At 42.3% G+C, this 22,664-nt stretch overlaps 5 protein-coding genes across 5 annotated transcripts; 3 read left to right on the top strand and 2 right to left on the bottom strand.

Moving 5' to 3' along the window:
- Nucleotides 1–9,361: 9,361 nt before the first annotated feature.
- Nucleotides 9,362–9,556, top strand: N7537_012013 (Aldo/keto reductase; the record flags this gene model as incomplete). The annotated part of the gene is made up of 1 exon (XM_056903067.1): nt 9,362–9,556. One exon carries the CDS (start codon nt 9,362–9,364, stop codon nt 9,554–9,556), a length of 195 nt encoding a protein of 64 aa, XP_056748354.1.
- A 729-nt stretch (nt 9,557–10,285) lies between these two features.
- N7537_012012 (uncharacterized protein) lies at nt 10,286–11,632 on the bottom strand (the record flags this gene model as incomplete). The annotated part of the gene is made up of 7 exons (XM_056903066.1): nt 10,286–10,420; nt 10,543–10,625; nt 10,717–10,868; nt 10,964–11,049; nt 11,120–11,237; nt 11,325–11,496; nt 11,587–11,632. The coding sequence occupies 7 exons, from the start codon at nt 11,630–11,632 to the stop codon at nt 10,286–10,288; spliced, it is 792 nt and encodes a 263-aa protein (XP_056748353.1).
- A 3,595-nt stretch (nt 11,633–15,227) lies between these two features.
- On the top strand, nt 15,228–15,760 carry N7537_012011 (uncharacterized protein; the record flags this gene model as incomplete). The annotated part of the gene is made up of 2 exons (XM_056903065.1): nt 15,228–15,308; nt 15,335–15,760. The coding sequence occupies 2 exons, from the start codon at nt 15,228–15,230 to the stop codon at nt 15,758–15,760; spliced, it is 507 nt and encodes a 168-aa protein (XP_056748352.1).
- A 3,135-nt stretch (nt 15,761–18,895) lies between these two features.
- Nucleotides 18,896–19,579, top strand: N7537_012010 (class I SAM-dependent DNA methyltransferase; the record flags this gene model as incomplete). Its single annotated transcript, XM_056903064.1, has 1 exon — nt 18,896–19,579. One exon carries the CDS (start codon nt 18,896–18,898, stop codon nt 19,577–19,579), a length of 684 nt encoding a protein of 227 aa, XP_056748351.1.
- A 1,975-nt stretch (nt 19,580–21,554) lies between these two features.
- Nucleotides 21,555–21,835, bottom strand: N7537_012009 (uncharacterized protein; the record flags this gene model as incomplete). The annotated part of the gene is made up of 2 exons (XM_056903063.1): nt 21,555–21,635; nt 21,731–21,835. The coding sequence occupies 2 exons, from the start codon at nt 21,833–21,835 to the stop codon at nt 21,555–21,557; spliced, it is 186 nt and encodes a 61-aa protein (XP_056748350.1).
- Nucleotides 21,836–22,664: the final 829 nt, after the last annotated feature.

Genomic DNA, 22,664 nt, shown 5'->3' with positions numbered 1-22,664 from the left:
ATCCTACTAGGTCGTCGCCCTCCTTAATTACGTTAATAAGGTGCTAGTCTAGTCTACTAGGCTATATCTTTCCTTCGAGATATCCTATAAGCTCTTTAGCTTCTTTATTATCGTAATGATTTATAGGGCTTTCTATTAGTGTTTCTAGGATAGTTTGATCTATTCCGGGAAGCGTATCTAGCGTTCCTAGATTACTATTAGCTCTAAGGATCGGGTTCTATATATCCGCGGGTCCTATATCGTTCGTCCTAAGACGATTATAGTCCTAGGACTTCTCTATTCCTATAACTATAGTCTCTAGACCTAGTAGGTCTTATAACCGCCGACCGAGGTCCTCCCTAGCCTTAAGTCCTACTAGGTCCTAGATTAGTGCTTAGGGTACGTGCTATATCTACCCTTAACTTTCTACCGTATCCTAATCGATTTCTAGATAATCGAGTTCTAGCTTGTCGGCTAACCCTTTAATATATAGATTGCCCGCTATTATCTCTTCTAGGTCGAGGCCTTAGTGCCTACCTATAAGATCTTCTAAGAGCTTGTCTCTTAGGTCTATAGCGACTTACCTACTACTTCTAAGGCTATCGATAAGGGTCCCGACCTACCCTCCTAGGTCGCCCTATTACTTGTTAGGGTATATTTCCTCCTAGTATTCCTAACTAGCGCTTATTCCTTCGGCGTTAGTACCTATACTAGTAGTAGCCTTTCCCTCTTAGGTCGCTCGTAGTGCTTCGCGTATCGCCTATATATATTATCGTTTCTCGTATAGTTTCTTCTATTTATATTCCTTCGCGCGGTATCCTAGTTTCCTATAGGTAAAGCAAAGATTCTTATTATAACGCTCCTTCTACTTATTATAAGTAGCGTTTAACTCTATTAGCTTTAGGCTATATAGATCGTTATCCCGTAGTATTACTTTATCGCGGCGTCTATCGAATTAGTTAAAGCTATATATCTTTCTGCGCTTCTATAGTTCTATTTTGTGTCGTTCCCTTCTTCGCTCGCTATTATAGTTATCGATCTTAACCATAATCTTAATAAGTTGATTAAGCTCTTCTAGCTAATCTATTCGCGCGAGTTCGTCCTTAATATTAGATTTTATCCCGGCTTCGAAGTAAGGAAGATATACTCTATCCGGCTAATCTAAGTAAGAGATAATTTATAAGAATTTAGAGGTATAGCTTAATATAGTTCCGGTTTATCGGATTTGTTATAACTTTTTCTAGGCTATTCTTATAGCGTCGATATCTCCGAACGTATTCTCGAGGTATCGACGGAAGTTATAATACTCGCTAAAGATATTTGTTATAGTATCCGACTATTCTTTAGGTTTCTTTCTATAATAGTTACGGATATAAGGTTCGAACTAATCCTATACTTATCCGCGTAGGTAGGTTAATACAAAAATCACCTTACTAGCTTCGTTAGGTATCTTAGCGCTATTTATATCGAGGTATATATCTATCTAAGTAAGGAATCCTCGAAGTTTAATTCGGTTTCCCTTAAAGAACTTAGCCTTAAGTAATCGTAGTGCCTAGATAGTGCTAATAGGTACGGATACGTTAACTTAAGCCTTAATCTACTTAAGGTAGTCGTCGACCTCGCTAAACTTAGTACCGCTTTACTTATCTAAGTTGCTAAGCTAATCTATAACCTTTTTAAGGTTATACTTAAGTTCGCTAATCTTTCGCTTCTATTCTATAATAGTATTATCTCTTTCGACGTTAGAGTCGGGATCCTCTATAGATAGAGTGACTTATTCCCGAACGGGTTTCTTCCTAGTACTAACGTAAGATATATTACTTATTATAACTCGAAACTTGATTCGAGACGGTCTTAAATATATTATATACTAGCTAACTAGTTATAGTTAGGTTAGATAGGTTCAAGGTATACTTACCTTAATACTCCTCGAATAGTCTAACGTTAGTAATCGGGTCTTAACTAAGCTAATACCGTATAGGGCCTTATAGTAGCCTAAGTCCTTTTAAGCGATTAAGGAACTAATGCTAGGTAGAGCGCCGAGTAGATCTATACTAGAGTATTAGTCTACTCGTAAGTATTATCAAGTTATAATCAAGTAAAGAGTCATAGCAATCTAAAAGGTAAATATAAGTAACAATATATAATTCAAGACGAAGAACTAAACTAAGTATATAAGGGAGTGTCCTTATATATCCTTCGTTTCCTACTCCCTAAGTGACTCCCTTAGAGTCACTACTAGAGTCGCTAGTGACTCCCCGGATATACTCCTCGGGAGTAGGTCCTAGAGTCACGGTCACGTGTTCTAGGCGGTCACGGGTGATCGATATTGTTATAAGGTAGAATTGCTATTTGCCCCGTGAGGGCCGGTAATAGCTACCTTCTAGCGAACCCTTTTCTACCAGATACGTAGCACGTGATCTCGATCTATTAGCTCTCGATGGCCTATTGGTATGCCTGTGGGTCACCACTGATTGGTGACGGATAGGTCCGTAATACCTTCTAAGGGCTAAATAACTATAATAGTATAGTTAGCCCTATAGGGAAACGATAGCGAGATAGAGTAACTCCTATACCTCCGTCTTTTCCTATAGTAGGAACTAGAACTCGGCTTTACCTTCCGATTACTACCTAGAATAATCTCGAAACCTACGCGGATCTTAATAGTAGAGCTAAAGTTAACCTTATAAGCTTCTAATTTATTAAGAGGTATAAACTTAACTAAGTAAAACTTACCGCGCCTTTTCTTTACGCTATTAACTAAAGGATAATACCGACTTATAGGGTATAGACTATCCTACTAAAAGCTACCGATTTAAGGGGTACTACCTATCGATTTACCCGCGCCTATATAATAATCGACTAAGACCCCTAACTCTCCGGAAGCCCTATCCTTCTCTCTATAATAATAATTTACGACCTTAATATCTATATCGTAGGATAAAGTAGCCTTTAGTAGTTCGGGATATCTTCTATCGAAATACTACCTCTAGCCCGCTTTACTAAGGAAATCTATAACCTTATATACGTCTTCGCTATAGTTAAACTACCCGAAGAAGTATAGCTATCTATTAACTATAATATTACCGAAATATCGCCAGAATACTACTAATTATCTACCGAACTAGTATAGTTCCGAGACTTCTTCTTATCTTAAAACTCGAAAACCTTACCTTCCTTAAACGAGTACGACTATACTATCGACCTAACTCTAGAGGTAAAGGTCCTATTTAGTCCTATATACCCCCTATTATAAAAGGAGCTTATAGAGCTATAAAAATACCTCGACGAAAACCTCTAGAATAGTTAAATCCGCGAATCTAAAAGTCTTACTAGGGCCCCTATCTTATTCGTACCGAAGTCCGATAGGAGCTTATAGCTCTATATCGACTACTAGGGACTTAATAAGGTTTCGGTAAAAAATCGGTACCTATTACCTTTTATTTTAGAGATTTTAGACTAGCTTTCCGGCTCTAAGGTCTTTAGTAAGATCGATATTTAAGACGCCTACTACCGAATCTATATTAAAGAGGGCGACGAGTAGAAAACCGTATTCCGAACCCGCTATAGATACTATAAATATATAGTTATACCCTTCGGTTTTATAAACGCTCTAGTAACCTTTTAAAACTATATTTATATAGCGCTTTATAATATTCTCGATACCTTTTCGGTAGCGTATTTCGATAATATCCTTATATTCTCCTTAGACTAGGAATTATATATAAATTACCTCTACTAGGTAATAAAACGACTATAGAAAGTAGGCCTTTACGCTAAGCCTAGTAAGTACGCCTTCTACTAAGACTAAGTCGACTTCTTAGGGTTTATTATATCCCTAAAGGGCGTTTCGATAGACCCTCGCCGGGTTACCGATATCGCTTTATAGGAGATTCTTAAGTCCTACTAGGATATCTAGGTATTCCTAGGATTTTATAATTTCTATTATAGGTTTATTAAGGATTACTCCTAAATTATATTATCGCTTATAGCCTTATTAAAAGATAGTAAAAATAGGCGAAAGCTAGGCTAGGTTAACCTAATACTTAGCGAGAAGGTAGCCTTTCGCCGCTTAATCGCCGCCTTTTAATTAGCGCCTCTCCTTCGATACTTCGATCTATTAGGGCCGATTCGGCTAAAAATAGATATATCGGATAGCGCTATAGCTAGGATTCTCTTTTAACCGAACGAGAACGGGGTATAGTACCTAGTAGCTTTTTAGTCGTAGAAGTTTAGTAGGGTAGAGACCCTCTATAGAATACCGGATTAGGAGCTATTCGCTATTATATACTCGTTTAAATACTAGCGATACTACCTCGAGGGGAGTACTTACCTAATTAAAGTATTTTCGGATTATTCGAATCTTTAGGCTTTTATAAAATAGCTAAAGCTTAATAGTAGATAAGTACGGTAGTACTTAGCCCTTACTCTATTTAATTTTATAATAAGATATTATACTAGGAAGAGTAATCCTATAGATAGACCCTCTCGGCGCTAGCTACCGAGTAACTATAAGGTTAACCTAATCTCGCTATTAAGCCGCTAAATAGCTAGCGAATCGTAGATAACTAATTACCGTTCTATTATAGTCTAGTCGCTAACTATAAGTACGCTTACCTTAAATATCCTATACTTCGAAGAGAATAAAGATAGGGACGAATCGATTAATATAATTAATTAGGAGGAGCTCGGGCGTATATACCGTCTCCCTAATATATAGGTTAGGCTAGCTTACGCCTCCGAGTAGGTATACCTTATTAAGGTAGGTATAGACCTTAAGGAGCTTATTAGGTAACTTTAAGGCGAAGACCTAGAGACTTAGCGCCGAAAGACCGCCGTAAAGTCGTCGACTCTAGGGTTAAAGGGCTAGAGTATCGGGCCTAAGGGCCTTTTACGATTTAAGAAACGTATTTATATCCTTATAAGAAGTAATTTAAGAACTAAACTATTAAGTATTTACTATAATAACCCCCTAGCCGGCTATTTTAGGTATATAAGAATACTTAAGCTAATAAAAAGGAAATACTATTAGCCGAACCTCTACCTAGACGTTACCGAATACGTAAGGAATTATTAGATCTACTAAGGCGTTATAGTAAGAATATATAAGTTATATAGGGAGCTCTAACTATTACTAATCCCCTTACGACCCTTTATAGAAATTTTAATAGATTTTATAACTAGCCTACCGCTAGTAATATTCGAGGATAGATTAGTCGACGCGATTCTTATAATCGTTAATAGGTTTACGAAATAGTCGCTATTCCTCCCTATTTTATTAACGATTACTATTAGAGACCTCGCCGAACTATTCTATAACTATATTAAACTACGCTTCGGACCCCCTAAAGATATTATATCCGACTATAGATTACTATTTACGAGTAAGTTCTAGTTAAAACTATACTATCTATTATAAATACGCCTTAGGCTTTCGACGGCGTTTTATCTATAAACTAATAGGCAAACGGAACGTATAAACTAAATCCTTAAATATTACCTCTAGTACTTTATAGACGATAAGTAAGTCTTATAGGCTTCTTTATTAAGATCTACCGAATTCGTATATAATAACGCTATTAACGTAATAACTAGTATATCTCTATTTTAGACTCTATTAGGATACTTACCCGACTTCCGGTAACGTTTCGAGGGCGAAACTTCTTATAGAGAGGTCCTAGCGGCGTCTACGCGAGTTAAGAAATTAGAAAACCTCCGCTAGAAACTATAGGAATACTAGCGAAAAGTAAACGAAACTATAGTAAAATATTATAATAAAGACTACGTTCCGATATAATTTAAAAAGGGAGATCTTATTAGTCTATTAATAAAAAACCTTAGATTAAAAGAGAGGAAAAAGGAAAAAAAACCCTTAGTTACTACGAAGGGATAGCGAAACTACCCTAAAAGATAAGGGAAACCTAGCTAATAAGTAGGGAAGGGGACGCCGAAACGGTAGTATAATAAAAGTATCTAAAAATATAACTAGGCCTACTTTTAAATCTCCTCTAAGGGAATAGGGAAATCTATTATAGTCCGCTCCTCTATCTTATTACCCCTAATAGAAGTATTATTATCTATATTAAAGTCTAGGGTATCTTAAGCCTTACGAACCTCCGCCGAAATACCTTCGTAAAATACCCGCTTTACTAAGGTCTATAGAACGTATCCCTTATCTCTAAGTAAAAGACGTATAAGTCCCTTTAAAAAACGGGCTACTCTCTACTTCTAGGTATTAAAGAAATTAGGGGCGGCGATAAGAGGAAGCGCGGATTAATAGCCTATAAGAAATATATTATAATCGGCCTAAGTTTACTACCGAAACTATAGTTAGAGAACGCCGAAAACCTTACTTAAAACTACCTTATTATATACCTTAACCTAGGCCTTATTACTAGTTAATCTATACTCCTTATAATAAGCCTACTCCGAGGCGTCGAAGGACTTATAGAGCTCTATTATCTTCTCGGCGACTACTTAACGGGTCTCTATAGAAAACGGCTATTCTAGCTCGCTACTATCCTCCTTAGTACTATTAATATTAACCTAGTCTAGCTAGAATATCTTATAGGCCTACGTTAGTACGTTACTTAGGTCCTAATAATCGCCGAGTACCGCGGTCGCGGCCTAAGAATTATTAGCCGCTACCTCTATATATAAAACTTAGCGAAACTTATAGGAATATATATCGAAGCGCGGCTAGAGTACTACTTATACGCGATAGAAGCCTTAGCGTCTATTATATAGTTAATCTTAAAAGGGCGAGTCTAGTCCTCCTTCTACTCGGCGATTACGGTATATAGGTAGTATATATACTAGAGGATCCTAATATAAACTAGGGCCTCTAAAAGAGGGCGGGTATTACGTATAGGGTTTCGTCGAGGTATCGTAATATTTCCGGTACCTCGAAACTAAAGAAGAGCTAACGAAACGACAATTCTAATAAAAGGAAAGGTAGGGAAGTAAGATATAAAGAGTAGAAGTAAAACGAAGAGAGGCTATAGGATTATAATAAAGGAACGCGTCCCCTATTCTTATAAGCGAGATCTTACTTTATTTGCCTACCTTACGCTCCTACCTATTCTATATCGTTTACCCTATTATATACTTTCTCCTAATTACCTATCACCCCGCGTAAAGGCACGCGATTCTTAAAGGAGGGATGATTTGTTATAATATAATCAGACGTAAGGCTATTCCTAGATTGGTACCTTAGGCCTATAGGAGGTTTAACCTCTCCGGAGGGGGATCGCCTATATTTCCCTACCCTTCCGAGAAGGGTTCCCCGCGGGAACGAGACCCCGCTCTACGTATCACATTTCCTCCCGCTATCAATATAGAGAGACTATATATAAATTGGACCATATAGAGGAAGCCTAACGGCTCTCTAAGAAACAGTCTTTGACTTTTGGGAACCACCTATCTTGTTACCTTCTCCTACCTGATTGACAGGCACCTACCCTGACTTGTAGAGTATCTCTTAACATTTATCGCATTTACTATGGTGTTTTGGGGTGTCTAGCTATGGGGTGTGTCCAGATATGGGGTGAAATACGTTATATAAATACTTCTAGCTAGGCCCTTCCTCTATATATAATTTTTAAAGATAATGTCTTTATTAAATTATAGTTCGATAGCCTCTTAGAGGATTAGCGCTTCGAAGTTAGTCCTAATAGCTATATTTCTAATAAAATTAGCCTTTATTAGCTTAAAAAGCTCTTTATTCCTAGTACTATATATATAAAGGGGGTATACTAGCTCTTAATACTCGATAGCTATAGAAATTATTTAATACCTAAATTTAACGAAATTTATAAATATAAATAACATAATACTAATCTATATATTAGCGTATTTATCTTATTTTTTATAACCCCTAGACATAAGTTATTTTATAGTATTAAATATACGAATAGTTAGATAGTTTAAATCAAGACATATATAAGGATTAACTATATTAATAAACTCGATTTCCTCGAAGTATACCCCTAGATACGAATTAAAGCTTTCAAATCGAGACTAGTAAAAATAGCTTTCTAGCTACCGGTTTAGTCCTATTTAGACCCGACTAAGTGATTTTAAAGCTTAATATCTAGCTTCGAATACCTACCCCCCTCCGAGTAGGGGGAGTAAATTAAGCCGGTATTATACCCTAAAAACCATTTTTATAGAGAAAGAACTACGTCGATAGGCTTTATTAATCAAACCTTTACTTTGTATAAGATCTCGAAGTCTACCTAGCCTATTAGACTATATATTAAACTAGCTTATCAAGGGCTTCTGTCTTATAATATAAGATACTATCTTGCTAAAGAAAATAAGGAATTACGCGCCGCTAATAAGAAGTAGAAGCAAAAGCGTATTAGATCCTAGAGATAGATACCCGCCGAAGAAGGCCTCTTAGTTTAAGAAGTATCTATATTAATTACTAAGCCGGTAGAAGCAATTAAAGTACCTATACCCCCCCCCCCCCCCCCCCCAGCGAAGAAGGCCTTTACTACCTTTATAGCTAAGAACTAGGGATTTACCAACGTACGGGCTATATAAAACCTAGGGTCGTAAAGAAATATATATCTAGAGAATAGATCATTTTAGTATATCTAATTTAGTAGAGTTTTGGTTGACATATTTGAAATTAGTAGGTTTAATGGGGTGGCCAGCTCGCTTACCGAATACGTTACCTTGCATCATGCAGAGTTTCAGAATAGTACCTGTAAGCAAGTTGCATGCACTTCAAATAGCAACGTTCTCCTATCTCCCCTGATCAGTTGGATTTTCAGAAGATATTCTAGTGGTTTGAAGTTCGCCGATCGCTTTCGAGCGCAAAGAGGAGAGCAAGTGCTAATATGGCGACATATGATAGATATCCTATCCTATGTTTGATGAGATAATGCTTGGCTGTAATTTCAAGACTCCGCTCCATCTTTTGCTACTAATATTTTTATTTTCTTTTCATTTTTCGATTGAAACCTGGCCGCACATATTATTATTTGTCTTCTCTCTACTCCCGGGAATCTTTGAGATGGCTTAGTTACGATGTGGAGCAGAAATGGAATACGTGAGGTGTGATAGTTACTGCATTGTGCTGGTCAATTTATGTGACTGATGCGGGTGCATCAACCGCTAGGCTTGGCCATTTAGATTCCAAGGGTGTTCAAGATCATCTTAGAGGTCATGTAACATGGTAGCAGCCACTGGCAAGGCTGGGTGCTGAATGAAAAAGTGGCGCCTTTTCTGCTGGAGCACGCTTATACCTGAGGTATAAGTACCTGGGATATGGTATAGCCATTGTTGTCCTTGTCGTTTGGGTCCATCTTTACTGATAAGCCCTTGAAAACAAGCCGATGTCTACTCTCATGGTTGTTACGAGGATATAATCGAAATGTTCATCAAACAAAAGCAGATTCCGCGCGACCGTTGTATCAACTTGCCCAAGTGCTATTTTGGTGTGGGTGACAAAGGCCGCCAGCCACCTAATCGAGCAACAATTTATGACGACGGAAAAGTCTGGGTCAGTCGAGTGGGACCATCTTGGAAGCATCTCTTGCCGCAGTTGAATCCAGTGTCCGTCGGCTAGGGACCTACGTTGACGTGCTACAGATCCAAGGGGGGAGATAATGAAGGCACCGAATGACGTTGTGGATAGCAGAGAAATGCTATATATCGGCGCAGCTTGGTTAATTCCACTTTTAATCTGCCCTGCGCGACATCAGAGCAAATTCCACCGAGATTAGGCATGGCGCAGGAAAACCCCTAAGGGATCAGCGGCAAGCTTTTCATTCGGATATTGTGGAGCAAAGCGAAAGCGGTTGTTGAAGCTGCGATATTTGGTAGCTATTCCTAGTACTATGGCAGTAGTAAAGCTCTTTTGCCTAGCGGGAAGTTGACTCAGTGCAAGAACGTGGTAGTGTGCGAAGAGATTTCGAAACCCCAGAGTTGAACCAAACCAGAAAAGAGGCTTTTGACTGGAATCATCCCTAGAGTAACTTGACGGACTACAGACTTCCTTAGATAGTTAGAGGGTAGGTGTCATTATTATCTTGATGGAATGGGGAGAGCCAGGTTTAAAATCAAACATATGCAACTGGTTGATCGTGACTTGCACAGTATTACCAAAGTGACAGAGAGATTTACTGACCTACCTGAATTTTAATACCGTAGAAAGCACTCTAGTGAGATTGATGGATCTGTAAATCTCGAAGAATATGAAGTCTTACATTGTGGTTTTAAAGGTAACACGGAGCAGTACCTTTGCTTAGTAAAACAGAGTCAAGAAAGACTCACATACTAATGCAACTGTGTATCATCAATTACCGCTATTCCTCATCATCTCCACAACCCCCCTAAATGCCTGTTGCCGCTGCTGCTCCCAGCCATTGAATGCAATTCTCGAAAAACCGACTGGGATCTGGTCGTCGCCGGCGATGAGCTTCCGCATGGTCTATACGCGACGAATAGGATTGAATCAGTCAACAATATACCGATAGCACGGAAATCAAAGTTTCCAGGTAAAATAGAACTCTCGTTTGAATTTACACGAAAGAAAACAATGGGCTTGCTTACCTCATCTGCGAACTCATCCACAGGAATCCCCTCCGGTCGGTTTTTGGCCATGTCGGGTTGGTGATTAGCGTCATGAAGTTCGGCTATAAAATACAGTATCAGCGAATTTGTGGGTAGTGTAAAGGGAAATAATAGCTATGATAGTAAAGAAGAAAGGTATGAAGGAGGCCCTACTTTCCACCAAAGGAGGAAATATCTCAACCACTTTGATTCTAGTTTCCTTCAGCTGTTCCCGTAAACAAAGAATCCACTGATGAAGGGCTGCCTTGGTAGCACAATAGTTAGAGCACCGAAGTATCGGGACCAGGGCGAGATTAGATGATGTACTGCAAGATGAGACACCAATCTGTCAGTAGTGAAACAAGTATAAGATATGCTGCTCGAGAATTGTTCTCTTCCTTAGTCTCGCGCGTGCACTTACAAGATAAACGATGTAGGCATATCCGATTTTGCTTGGAAGAAAGAGAGAAATTCCTTCGTCAGTGCAAGGTAGGAAGTGTAGTTGACCTAGGCAACCCGAATTTATATCAGTCCGTGGTAGACGGCGGCAGAGAGTTAGGGCTATTTGTCTGCTCACCGTAAGTTCCTCCTGAATGCGATCGATGTCGATCGTTTCAGGCTCGCTGAAGATAGATCGTCGCTGAATGCCAGAGTTCAGGAAGACGCAATCAATGTCCGGGTGAGAAGCAGTGGCACTGGCAGGTTCAAATTTCCTCTGGTCAGCATCTAATGCAAAACAACCCACGATGCTACTCAAAGGTCCACAGATCAAATCGACTTACTCGGCCACGAACTGCTGGATTTCATCCAGATTGCATACATCAAACTGAATACCCGCGGCCCTCGCAGGGCCATGCTTCTGCACAAACAAATCAAGATTTTCCTTGCGACGACCAACCGCGATAACAAAGCTGCCGTTCTGGATTAATCGTTCCGCCAGGGTGAGGCCGATCCCTTCAGAATAAGTTAGCTATTAGAGTGTCTGATGAGCTTGCTCTCCAGAGAGCTAAGCACCGGTTTCTGCAAATAAAAACTTCCACTTACCGGACGTGGCCCCCAGGATGATGATTTTCTTGTACGGAAAGGCCATTTTGTACTTTGCGGAAACAGACACGCGATTATTATAACGCACAAATGCAGGTGTAGTGGAGTATTTGTAGGAGCTACAAACGAGAATATTCGTTGAGTACGGAGACTGAGAAATCTGGCGTTTAGTTAAGTCCGGGCGGAGATAGAATGGCAATATGAGTGATCACCAACTGCAAAAGATTTGAACCAATGAACATATAAGCAGACTCCGCACCGTACCGCCACCTGAGCATATTTCCATGACCAAGACATGTTCTTGAAGATCATATATTACCTGCCCCACACCCGATTCAAGCTAACTTGATAGTGCCGTATGTCGGCATTTCGGAGCGCCGATTACCGACCACCGATCTTTGCCTCACAAGCCCACAAATTTGGTGGTCAATTGATCTGCCGCATCGTTCCCGAATTATTGCAGTATGCATACCAAACAAACAGGACGTTGTGGATGTTCAGCTTGTTGAGACCTCTCATTGGTCACATGGTATTTCCCTACATTTGTAGTAGTCTAGTTCCTACCTTTCCTTTAGTACAACTTGACAGAAAGATGGTGTACGAACAATGTATGGTATAGATGACCAATGTTGAAGACTCTAACTAAAATGACAAAACCCGCTATTTCAACAATCTGTGCGGACCATGATAACTAACTATAATATGCACTTTTGTATGGTATGCCTAGTACCCAATGTCATATGACGTTTCCGGTATAATACCTGGTTTCTACCATATATTCGGAGTTAGTATTCGACACCAAAGAAACTCGTCTCTTAGCACGTATAACGTAGCTGATTAATAACTATATTTTACGTATATACCAACCTACATATTTAGTATTATTATATTAGCATAGTAAGAAGTAGGAATTAAGTAGATATTATACTTATTTTAGTATTATGATACTAGATTTCATATCAAATGAGCCTAAAAAGATCCAATTTGACCCGTGGTCCACGAATTCGTACCTAGGAGGATTACTGAGTATTCGTAAGAAGAGATATATAACGTATTTCACCCCATAGCTAGACACACCCTATAGCTGGACACCCCAAAACACCATGGTAAATGCGATAAATTATAACTTGATATCACAACAAAGGTACTCTATCTAGAAATTTCCTAATAGCTTAATGCTTTTTAGGTGATATCTAGCCTCTTTAAGGACTTTGGAAAATCTATACAACTTTATGATTAAGATATATATATTTCTATTTTTAAGCAACGTAATTTTTAATACCATGATAATATAGCTTTTCGATTTACTTAGAACTAATATATAATGTTTAAAAGACTTATCGATAGCTATCGGATGACAATTAAATCAAATAGTAACGTGGTTGCTAAGATATACGGTTGTAAAATATCGCATTTACTATGGTGTTTTAGGGTGTCCAGCTATGGGGTATATCCAGCTATGGGGTGAAATACGTTATACTACGATTTATCGGCTTAGGTGACTAAGTTGTTTTAGAATCACAAATCACTACCTTCTCTGTAGTAACGGTAATTTGAATACCTAAAAAAAAACCAGGGAAAAATGCATTAATTATACAGCAACGATAAATTGGGATGTTTTTATTGTTGAGTTTATAATAGGGGCCTATAATAGGCCCCTATTAAACCTATAGGCTTTCATTCCGGGCTCATAGCCCATCGATGGGCCCGAAGCATAGGCCCAAAACCCAGCCCATTTGGTGGGTTGGGTTGGGTTGGGCTGTGGGCCGGGTAGGCTTTCTTAAGGTCTACGCTTACCAAATAATTTATACGAATAAAACAGTCAAATTGTTTTCGAGCCATCCTATATATAGCAACGACTCTAGCAACCTATATGGTTACAAATATCGCGTAATTGCTATATAGATACTAACAATAGGTATTATAGATCGAAGGCTACGATCCAATTATATGCCATCCCTCAGCTAAGAGGGCGATTATACGATTAAGGGTCAATACCTATAGCGTACTTACCCTTATCACCCGGCCACGCGATAGTAGATTCCCAACTAATCCTAAATCTACTTTACTATATAGACCTTTCTAATATGTAACTTAATACATACGACCATAGGGTGTGGAAAACAGGGCTTCCCGTCCGCTCAGCCGTACTTAAGCCACACGCCGGTGAGTTAGTAGTTGGGTGGGTGACCACCAGCGAATCCTCACTGTTGTATGTTTTTTGCTTTTTGGCGGAGAAAGAGAAATAATGATGACAAGTATACATACATACCTAGGAAAGAAAGCTGGATGAAGATCAAAAATGGGATCGCGATTTCGTCGGAAATATGTTGAGACATCTCTTATGAACATAAAACACTCCTATAAAACTGCTTTAAGAGCCTCACGTATATAGGGATGTCAGATCTTAAAGGAAATGTTCGACCTTGATACCCAAACGCGTGTTTACCGTTAGGAACTATACCAGACTTTCGCCCCTAGTCTCGGGCTGATCGGCCACATAACACTTACAAAGTTAACGATGGAAATGGATGTTTGGCACTGGCAGAATCGCACTACCTCAAAAGCAGGAAGTTGATGTGTTTAACAAAAGATCTAAGGCTGGACCGGCTGTGGCCAATTCACCTTCCTCAGGTACCACTATAGTCTATAATAATGAATAGTGAGTTGAATCTACATGAGTCAGGGGGGAGGGGAAGGACAGAGAAACATGAATCACAAAGTCTAGATCAAGTTGCCACGCTTGATTCTCGTTGGTAGCTCGATTCCTTCTGTTATACAGCGTAAGCATCGTGGAAAACCTCGTCTATATCACCGACGACACATCTCATTTACTCGTATACAATTTCTGTCTCTTCAATCCTTATTATGCCTGCTACAATGAATGCCTATCTCAACTCCCATCTACACAAGACTATGGTGAATTCCTCATGCACGGCAGTAATATCCTCGCTGTGCCCTATGAAAATGTCACCGCCGTGTTCGAGAGGTCTGTCGCTATCAACTCTACATCCATGTGTGGCTTTCATTGGAGACAGCGTTACCCGGGATCCTACAGAAAAGGACACACGTTATACATCGTGATAGCCAAGGAAATGCCACTGTCTCCGGCTATCGTAGAAGATGCAACCACTTTTCTGTCCTCCTTAACATTTGGTTTTCCGGAAATTATGGGCTGTTGCGGCCATCTACTGGCCATGGATCCTAAATAGTATATCTGTCGCCATGTATTCATCACCACTAAGCCCGAGGCGAAGCTCGCCGTAGACGGTGGCGGAAAGCGCGATTTCTTATCGCAGACATGCCAGACCGCCCTCAAGACCAGTCTAACTCAGGATTGGGGAAAACTAGGCGACGGCACCATGTGCTCAGCGCTTGTAATAGACCCCTTACCACCGAGCTGTCCGTCTTCATTTGGCCTTGCCCGACAGGACGTCATGACCTTCGACGCTGCCGTCTGGGGTTACAGCCACGGCACAGTACCCGTACCCATCCAAATCCCCGAGGTGTCTTTAAATTGCCTCTCGTCTGGCGCAAGTTACGTTCTGCCCCCTCCTACCCCTCCATCGTCCACCAGGACTACCACTACGGCATTGATGTCTCCTACCTCAGTACCAACATAGACACCCATCCTCAACAACATGGCCTGCAGCGATGACTTTTCCAGCGGGTCCATGGCGCAATGGAGGACTCCCGGTGGCTCTTCCGACGCATCCTCTAATGTATTAGTTGGAAGTAAATCTCTCAGCACCAAGGCCCTGTGAACACTAACTTTGGAAACTCCATCTTCGATGCCGATATAACGCCACCATCGACCTCTGGTAATGCGGGCCTTCTCTTCCGTGTGTTTAACCGTAGTATTGGCGCAAATGCCTACAAAGGCTACTATGCAGGTCTTGATGCCACCGGAAGCGCTTTCCTCGGCCGGGCGAGCAAGAGCTGGATGCAGCTCGGTAGGTGGCCTGCTGATGTGGCATCCAACAATACTCACCACGTCAAAGTGCAGGCTATAGATAGGGCACTCGAACTTTTCATCGATGACATGAGTAAGGCCAAGATCAGCCTCACGGATGACACCTATACCAGCGGAGTGAATGGTGTGCAAGTTTACGACACGGGTGCCACATTTGAAAGCATTGAAATCGCTCCGTTGGTGGTTAGCGGTGACTTCTAGAGCGGCACCATGGGCAAGTGGACAGGTGTGGACGGCAAATACTAAGTTTCATCTAATGGTGCTGTGTTGTCCGCGTCGCCCATCGCTAAGGCCTTGATCACCGACACCACACTCAACTCAGCATATCGGAACATTTGACCCCTAGGTAGGCAAAGAGACCATAACAAAAATTAGAAAATCTGCAGATAATTTGGTCAAGCGGACATAGACCATTTTACTCAACGAGGTCTTCATTGATGTCCAGGGCACTTCATATTATGATATATCTCAAGTACATGGTTGTACTGATGTGCATAAATCTGGTGACATGTCTCGGTTCTCCAATTTCCTGTTTAACAAATACCACGATTAGTGACAGTGTTCAATGTCATTGGTGATTCAATCTACATCGTGCTGGTATAGCAATTTGCATAGAACCTCTCCCAAGAACGCTCCTGAATGATTGTTGATCGAGATTGTCAGGGCTGCTGCCGTTGTAAGTGACCAGGATTTCATACTCGTGTTGGTTTGCGGGCGGACTATATGATAGCCGCGGAAGTGGCCGGTTTCAGCTAGTCAATGCTTGCTACTTATCAGGTTAGCACGACTGAATTACTACCGATCTTGGATGGACATTGTTCATATCGGATGTGTGACAGGTATATAGGCACGGGATTAGAGAAGAAGCAACAGTCAACCACTCACCTGTGATGCTACTCGGTACTGGCATCTGCAAAGGAATCAACTGAGAGCACACCTTCAGCCGATTTAGCAAAGAAAGTTATGATTTCTCAAGTCTGCTGGAGGGGGGACTTCTGGGGGAATAGTGCTGTGTTCCGGGGCGCAGAACATTAAGCCTTAGGTGTAAGTCAAACATAGTCGGCAGTTCCTACTCTTGGACGCGAAAACATGGTTCCTTCTGCCGAACAATGTGTACTTGGCGGTACTGCCAGGAACGGGATGCGCAGCCATAGCGATGTGTCCAGGATGGGTTGATATCTCCAGGGGCTCGGGTCCAAGCCCACTGGAAGGTTGAGTGGGAAAAGGCCAGACCGAGCTTGAAGAACGCTGTAAACTCGGTATCGGAGCCTTGGTTCCATCATCTAAGCTGAGGTTGGATGGAAGAACCTGCGGCAATTTCGAAAATCTTGCACAGATGCGAAACGATCTCGATCCTTCTCGTTTCCTATTTGTACCTTCGAGTTATGGACTGGAAGAGGATATGAAAGGGGCAAGAGTGGCGATCGAAGATCGCTAAACGATTTGGGACAGGGCGACAAGAAAGTTCGAGGCATTTCCAAAACCGCCCCGTATATCACCTGCAGCAAAAGTAGAATTTGACTGATCGGACTGTCCTCTCGAAGTATTTTGTGCCCCTAACCAGGTCGTAGCTCGAGTCGTTCGGGTCCATCAAGTCCTAGTTGTTGTCGATTGGTTGACGCAGACATTGGAAAGGTGGTCTCAGAATGTTCCTACAGCAGACGTTAGGGACGATGTTGACGACGGGACAGACAAGCGGTAATACCTTCGATGCTGTCATATCGAAATTCATCTTGACTCGATGGACTAAACGCATGGTCTGGAGGAATAGAATCCCCGTGGCGTTCATCGTAGATTCATCCTCGATCAGTGTAGTTGTATAGTGTCTAGCTATAAGACGGCGTCTCACGGGTAAAATATTTGAGGAACTAGAGGTAGTTGTTGAAGATAACTGTTTGTGGAAAGAGCAAGTTAGAAGGTTCGTTGTTGTATTTACTTAATTCCTGGGTGGCCTGACATACAAGGCACAAATCACGATATCTTGGACTTCGTGTTTTGTTAATTTAGAAATGCCCTCGCTTGCGTTTACTACACACCACACCTACAATGTCTCGATTCTTCTGTGCTTTCCCGCCCGAAACCCTGGTGGTCGTCAACTATCTCTGTTCAATATCCAGTCACACGCTCTGACATGCTGGTATTTACATAACCTCGATATACAATGTTCTCTCCCTACCACCTCCATCCAGACTTCCACTGAGGGATAAAGAGAAAGCGAGGTTCCCGAACAGGAAGGTATCACGAAGCCTCAATATCGGTCACATAGAAAACAAAAAATATCTACGTGATCTGCACATGCACAAATAGGACCTACGGAGTCCGACAGAATGGAACCGTGACTGACCATCAATGAATCGCTGGATACCGCGGCAAATTATTTTTCTCTCTCCCACTTCGCATCTGGGATTCATTTCTATTGGGTTGAACGGGACGCAATGCCGCCCTCGGAACCTACTGGAAAACGCAATGTCCAATCACCACCAGGAAATGATGCATTGGTGCATGCAAAGAGCACGGACAAGAAAATGGGGTTGATTACTCTACGGCTAGGTGCCCCATTTCTCCACTGGGCCTTGGAACAGATTCAGGCTAAGATAGAGCCAAACCTATCTGGGAAATAGATCGTCACTTTAGTGGGAAGCCAGGTGGGGCCCCTCCACGTCAATCTAATCTTGATTGACCGGGGATATCTGGATGAGAACAGGTAGCATGGTCAGACCAGACCGGATGATTGGCCAAGTAAAAGTCTCCTTGCCATCGGAAGACTGGTGGGAAAGTGTATTCTAAAGAGAAAACAAGGCCCGTGAGACATAATTCACTCAATTGATTTTCCGGTCTTTGCGTGCGACTAAAGACAGAGCCTCAAGTCGACACGATGGGTGCTGCTTCAAACCAGGCTTCGTGTCTTCATTCTGCGGGAATTGATTGAATAAAATAGAAGTGTTTTCATTCCCTCGGGAGCAAGGCAACAGCTTAGAGGGGTACATACCTAGCGCAGGAACATGCATTGTGCCCAGGCCCAGGCTCACCGCGCCTGAAACAATATTCCACCGACATCATCGATCGTCGCAACTTCACTCTTTTGGGTCCATTCGGTAATAACCCCGCATCACGCCATAACCCTGGGGCTAATGTCCAACGATATCCGCAATGCCATTCAGCTGGCAACTCCTATAAGAATGGCGTTGGCGCAGTGTTGGGAACAGGCTATTCACTCAATTCTAACTTCTTAGGCTAGAAATTACCAAGAAACCTTGACACGAAAACAACAATATCCCAATCTCCTAGACCATTTACCAAAGCCCCTGCTTCAGCAACCCACCTCAATCCTTCACAATGTTGGCCCCAACCCCAATCCAGGCCAAGGCCTCGAGCTCCTCTACCGAATTGTACCTCAGCCAGGCCCGCGCCAGTGGCAGCACCGAAGATTGCATGGCTTTATACGAGAAATGGGCAGCCTCATACGACGAAGAGGTCGGAGACAGTGCTCAAAACTACGTTGCTCCTGTGCTTGTCGCTCAAGCCGCCATCAAATACGGACTCTCCAACGGCGCCACAAACAGCGTGATACTGGATGCCGGTTGTGGGACAGGATTGGTGGGAGTGGCTCTTTCAATGGCCAAGGCCAAAGCGATCGATGGCATTGATCTATCTCCCGCCATGCTTTCCGTTGCGAAGAAGACTGGCATCTATCGAGATCTCACAGTGGCAGACATGAACCGACCGATCAATAAGACCGACGGAACCTACGATCTCGTGTCCTGCGTGGGAACTTTCACTCTTGGCCATGTTAAGCCAGACCCGGCTTTGCGCGAACTTGTGCGGGTCGCTAAGAATAAGGGTGTTGTTGTCTCAACGATTCTGCAAGAGATCTGGGTGTCTGGAGGGTTCCAGGCCGAGGTTGAGAAGTTGGTGGCGGAGGGCTTGGTGAAAGTTGTCACCGAGGAACTTATAGACTATGTAAAGGGACACGGCGACAAGGCTGTGTTGCTCATTTTAGAGAAGAACGATCGCGATTGAACGAGGCCCCCGTGCCAATGACGACTCCAAGCCCGAGCGACTCACAGCCCTTGCAACACAAACTGATTGGTTTTCAACTCCTCCAATGCGACATACAAAGATGGGATTTCAACACCCAAACCCAATGCAACACTGCGATCGGCTCCAGATGTACTCGACTTTAGCTACATGGAAGCAGCTTCTGATTCTTAGAGCATATTTTAAATTAATAAATCCTAACAAACTAAATGGGACTATACATGAGATTTGGGGGTCCTCACTAGAATAACGTCAACATTTATACTCCAATTTATGCATCTGATTTCCTTTATACATCCAACTTCATCCGGCGTCATGAATCCGCCGTGGAAGCGGCAGGCGGCTGGTATGTAGTTCATTTTGAGCCTTTCTCACAACATACAGAGCCTGCATGATCAATAAGGGATGCGGGGTAATGGGCAAGGCCAAGACGGAGCAGAGAGATCCGCGACATATAATTCGTACTCAATACTATAGGGATCATCGTATTTGTGAAATCTGGGGATCGAGGATCCTTGGCATGTCTTACATTCATCAAACTGACGTTATACATTTGCGCGATCCGTGGAAATAAATGTTGGAACCGAGAGGCAAAAAGCAATGTTCACAAGAGCCCTGAGCGCGCTAAGGGAGAGGGGCTTGTGGGGTTTACGGGTTACAGGAATGGGATGATTCCACACACTTTACGATGGGTATCTGTATACTCTCTGGGAGCACTATGTGGCTCCAACCCGGCGTTTGGACTGAGTTCCTGCTTCAGTTGGATTAAACACCTACATGGTCATACGCAAATAGTTAGGCTGCAACAGGTTAATTGAACTTTGATTGGTTGATTGATTGATCACTTAATATCCCAGACCTCCAGTTGAAAACACAAATATCCTTCCGAAGGAAGTTTGCAAAGTCCGGAAGGTTCTTGATGTCTGAGAACCAAAGGCCGAAAAGCTTTGCACGAGGGAGGTTAACTAGTCTGGGGTCCTGACTTATAATCTTTGCAATGAGTTCTTTCCGCTCCTCATCTTCAAACTCAGAAAAGATCTTCTTTTCGTCACGACCCATGATGATATAGAGTAAAAGGAATCGGTTCATGTTGGGAGCCCCAAATTGATCCAAGAAATTCGTGTCGAGGTCCTTAGGGGGGTTGTGGGTAGCTGGCCAGGTTATGGACACCAGGCGGTGCAGTTCCAGGACGTCAGATAGGTCATGCAGCGCAGCGACACAGGGACCTTTGCCTTCAAGACCTCTCCATCCCCTTTGTTGAAGGTGAATTTCATATAGTAGGAAACTGGCCATGCGATTTCTGCTGCAGGGGAATACCTTACAAGATGTCAGTATTGACCTTTTGCACGGTTATCAAAGTTATCATCGAATCCTCATTTCGCTGTTTTTCTTTGAGAAACGCCGTGCAACAACAGTAGCATGACAATTGACTTGCGTTTCCTCCCCCTATTCTCGTTGGAGCTAGACTGATTCTTGTCCTTAAATCTCGTTTCGAGATTTATCAAATTCGTTTGATGGAAATCGAGGGCTGAGAACGTAGACCAGTAAATATCCGACAAAATCTCAGCAAAATGGCCTGCTGAGGCCAGGTCTGTCACAGTAACTGTGCGATAGAGAAATATAGGGGAGCCGGATCAGGATATGGGGACATCCTGTTGACCCTACGCTAGACACTCCCGAGGGTCAGAGGATATGTTCGAAGGCGGCAGATACGGAGAATGAGAGGTATTGGTTGGACCAAAAGGAATCTGTGGTTAACGAGTTAACAATTGATCAAGGATTTAGTGGATGGAAGTTCTAGGTAGACCGACCATATAGTAGTCCTCCCGGTTTGCAATTCTGCAAAATATTTCCCCTTGGTAGACAATGGAGCTGGCGCTTCCTCTCCCAGCTTTAGATTTAACAATCAGCAGCCTAAAGCTTCTGTGCTTTGAACAAGGGGGTTATCCCAATTAATTTATACCTCCTCACTCGTGGTATATGAGGTATACTTGAGGTGGGTGGTAGTATAGCGAAGGACGATCTCGCCGTTTTGGATCTATTGCAATATTAATTTGATTGATTAGCAATTGATTCAGTCGTTCAGATGTATTGCAAAGGTTGGACCAATCTCGTTGATTGAGATGTACTCACCTGCTGGTAGATTGGGAGACTCAGCTTCCCAGCGCCTCCTTCGTTGATGCAGCGGTCGTGAGACCCACACGAACGCAGGGACACGGGGCCAACACAGGTCGACATTTTGGTTAAACCAGTTATTGGTTGGTTGGATACAATGAAGTTGAAGAAATGATAGGTCACTCCGGTGAGGAAGAAAAAGGGACAACACCACAGGGAAAGAGCATTGGACGTGCTCAGGTGCCTTCCCATCTGTGGACCAGTAAGCGAGTCCTGGCTGTATGCGGCTTCTTCCACTTCCCAATTACCCATTCGAATAATTTCTTGGGATTTTTGTAGACCATTTTTGGTATTTCTGAAGTCTATGTAGCTTCAGCTTACAGTAGTTGACCAACTAGGCAGACCTAGGCTCCCAACTAGGTGATATCTTCTCGATCTCCCCAGTTAATGCGCTCCGCTTCAACTCATTCCGCGACAGATCAATGGAATCATTCCCTCCATTTTTCAATTCTCATTATGTCTTGTCTGCAGAGCATCCCTCGGGGGCCTTTGGGAGCAATGGATGAAAGATATATTAAATGTTCCCCCTATGGCATCTTAAACGCCCTGGCCAAGACGCCCCGATGGGATTTGGATCACCGTAATACTGTACATGCAGGTGTGAAAACGGAGGGACCTGGGGTTCGAAAGGGGGATCTGTTATTATATTAATGAGCAGTTATTCAACATGTTGGAGGTAGAGTTGATACGCCGCACGTGAATGCAAAAATACGGACCCTGTAGGATTGGGCATGTTGATAGTTTGACCGGGTACCAGTTGATTGCAGTTGGTTGGGTTCAGTGGGGTGATTTAGAAGAAATGGGATTGAGATCACTTGGCTGTTGAGGAGGAAGCAAGAATAGCGTATGGGAAAGGAAGCCTGTGTCTGCCTGGGTAGCTTCCTATTATAGG

Source organism: Penicillium hordei, assembly GCF_028827395.1.
Source record: "Penicillium hordei strain IBT 12815 chromosome Unknown utg000006l_segment0_segment0, whole genome shotgun sequence".
NCBI classification, from domain to species: Eukaryota; Fungi; Ascomycota; class Eurotiomycetes; order Eurotiales; family Aspergillaceae; genus Penicillium; species Penicillium hordei.
This window is presented reverse-complemented; position numbering and strand designations above follow the sequence as displayed.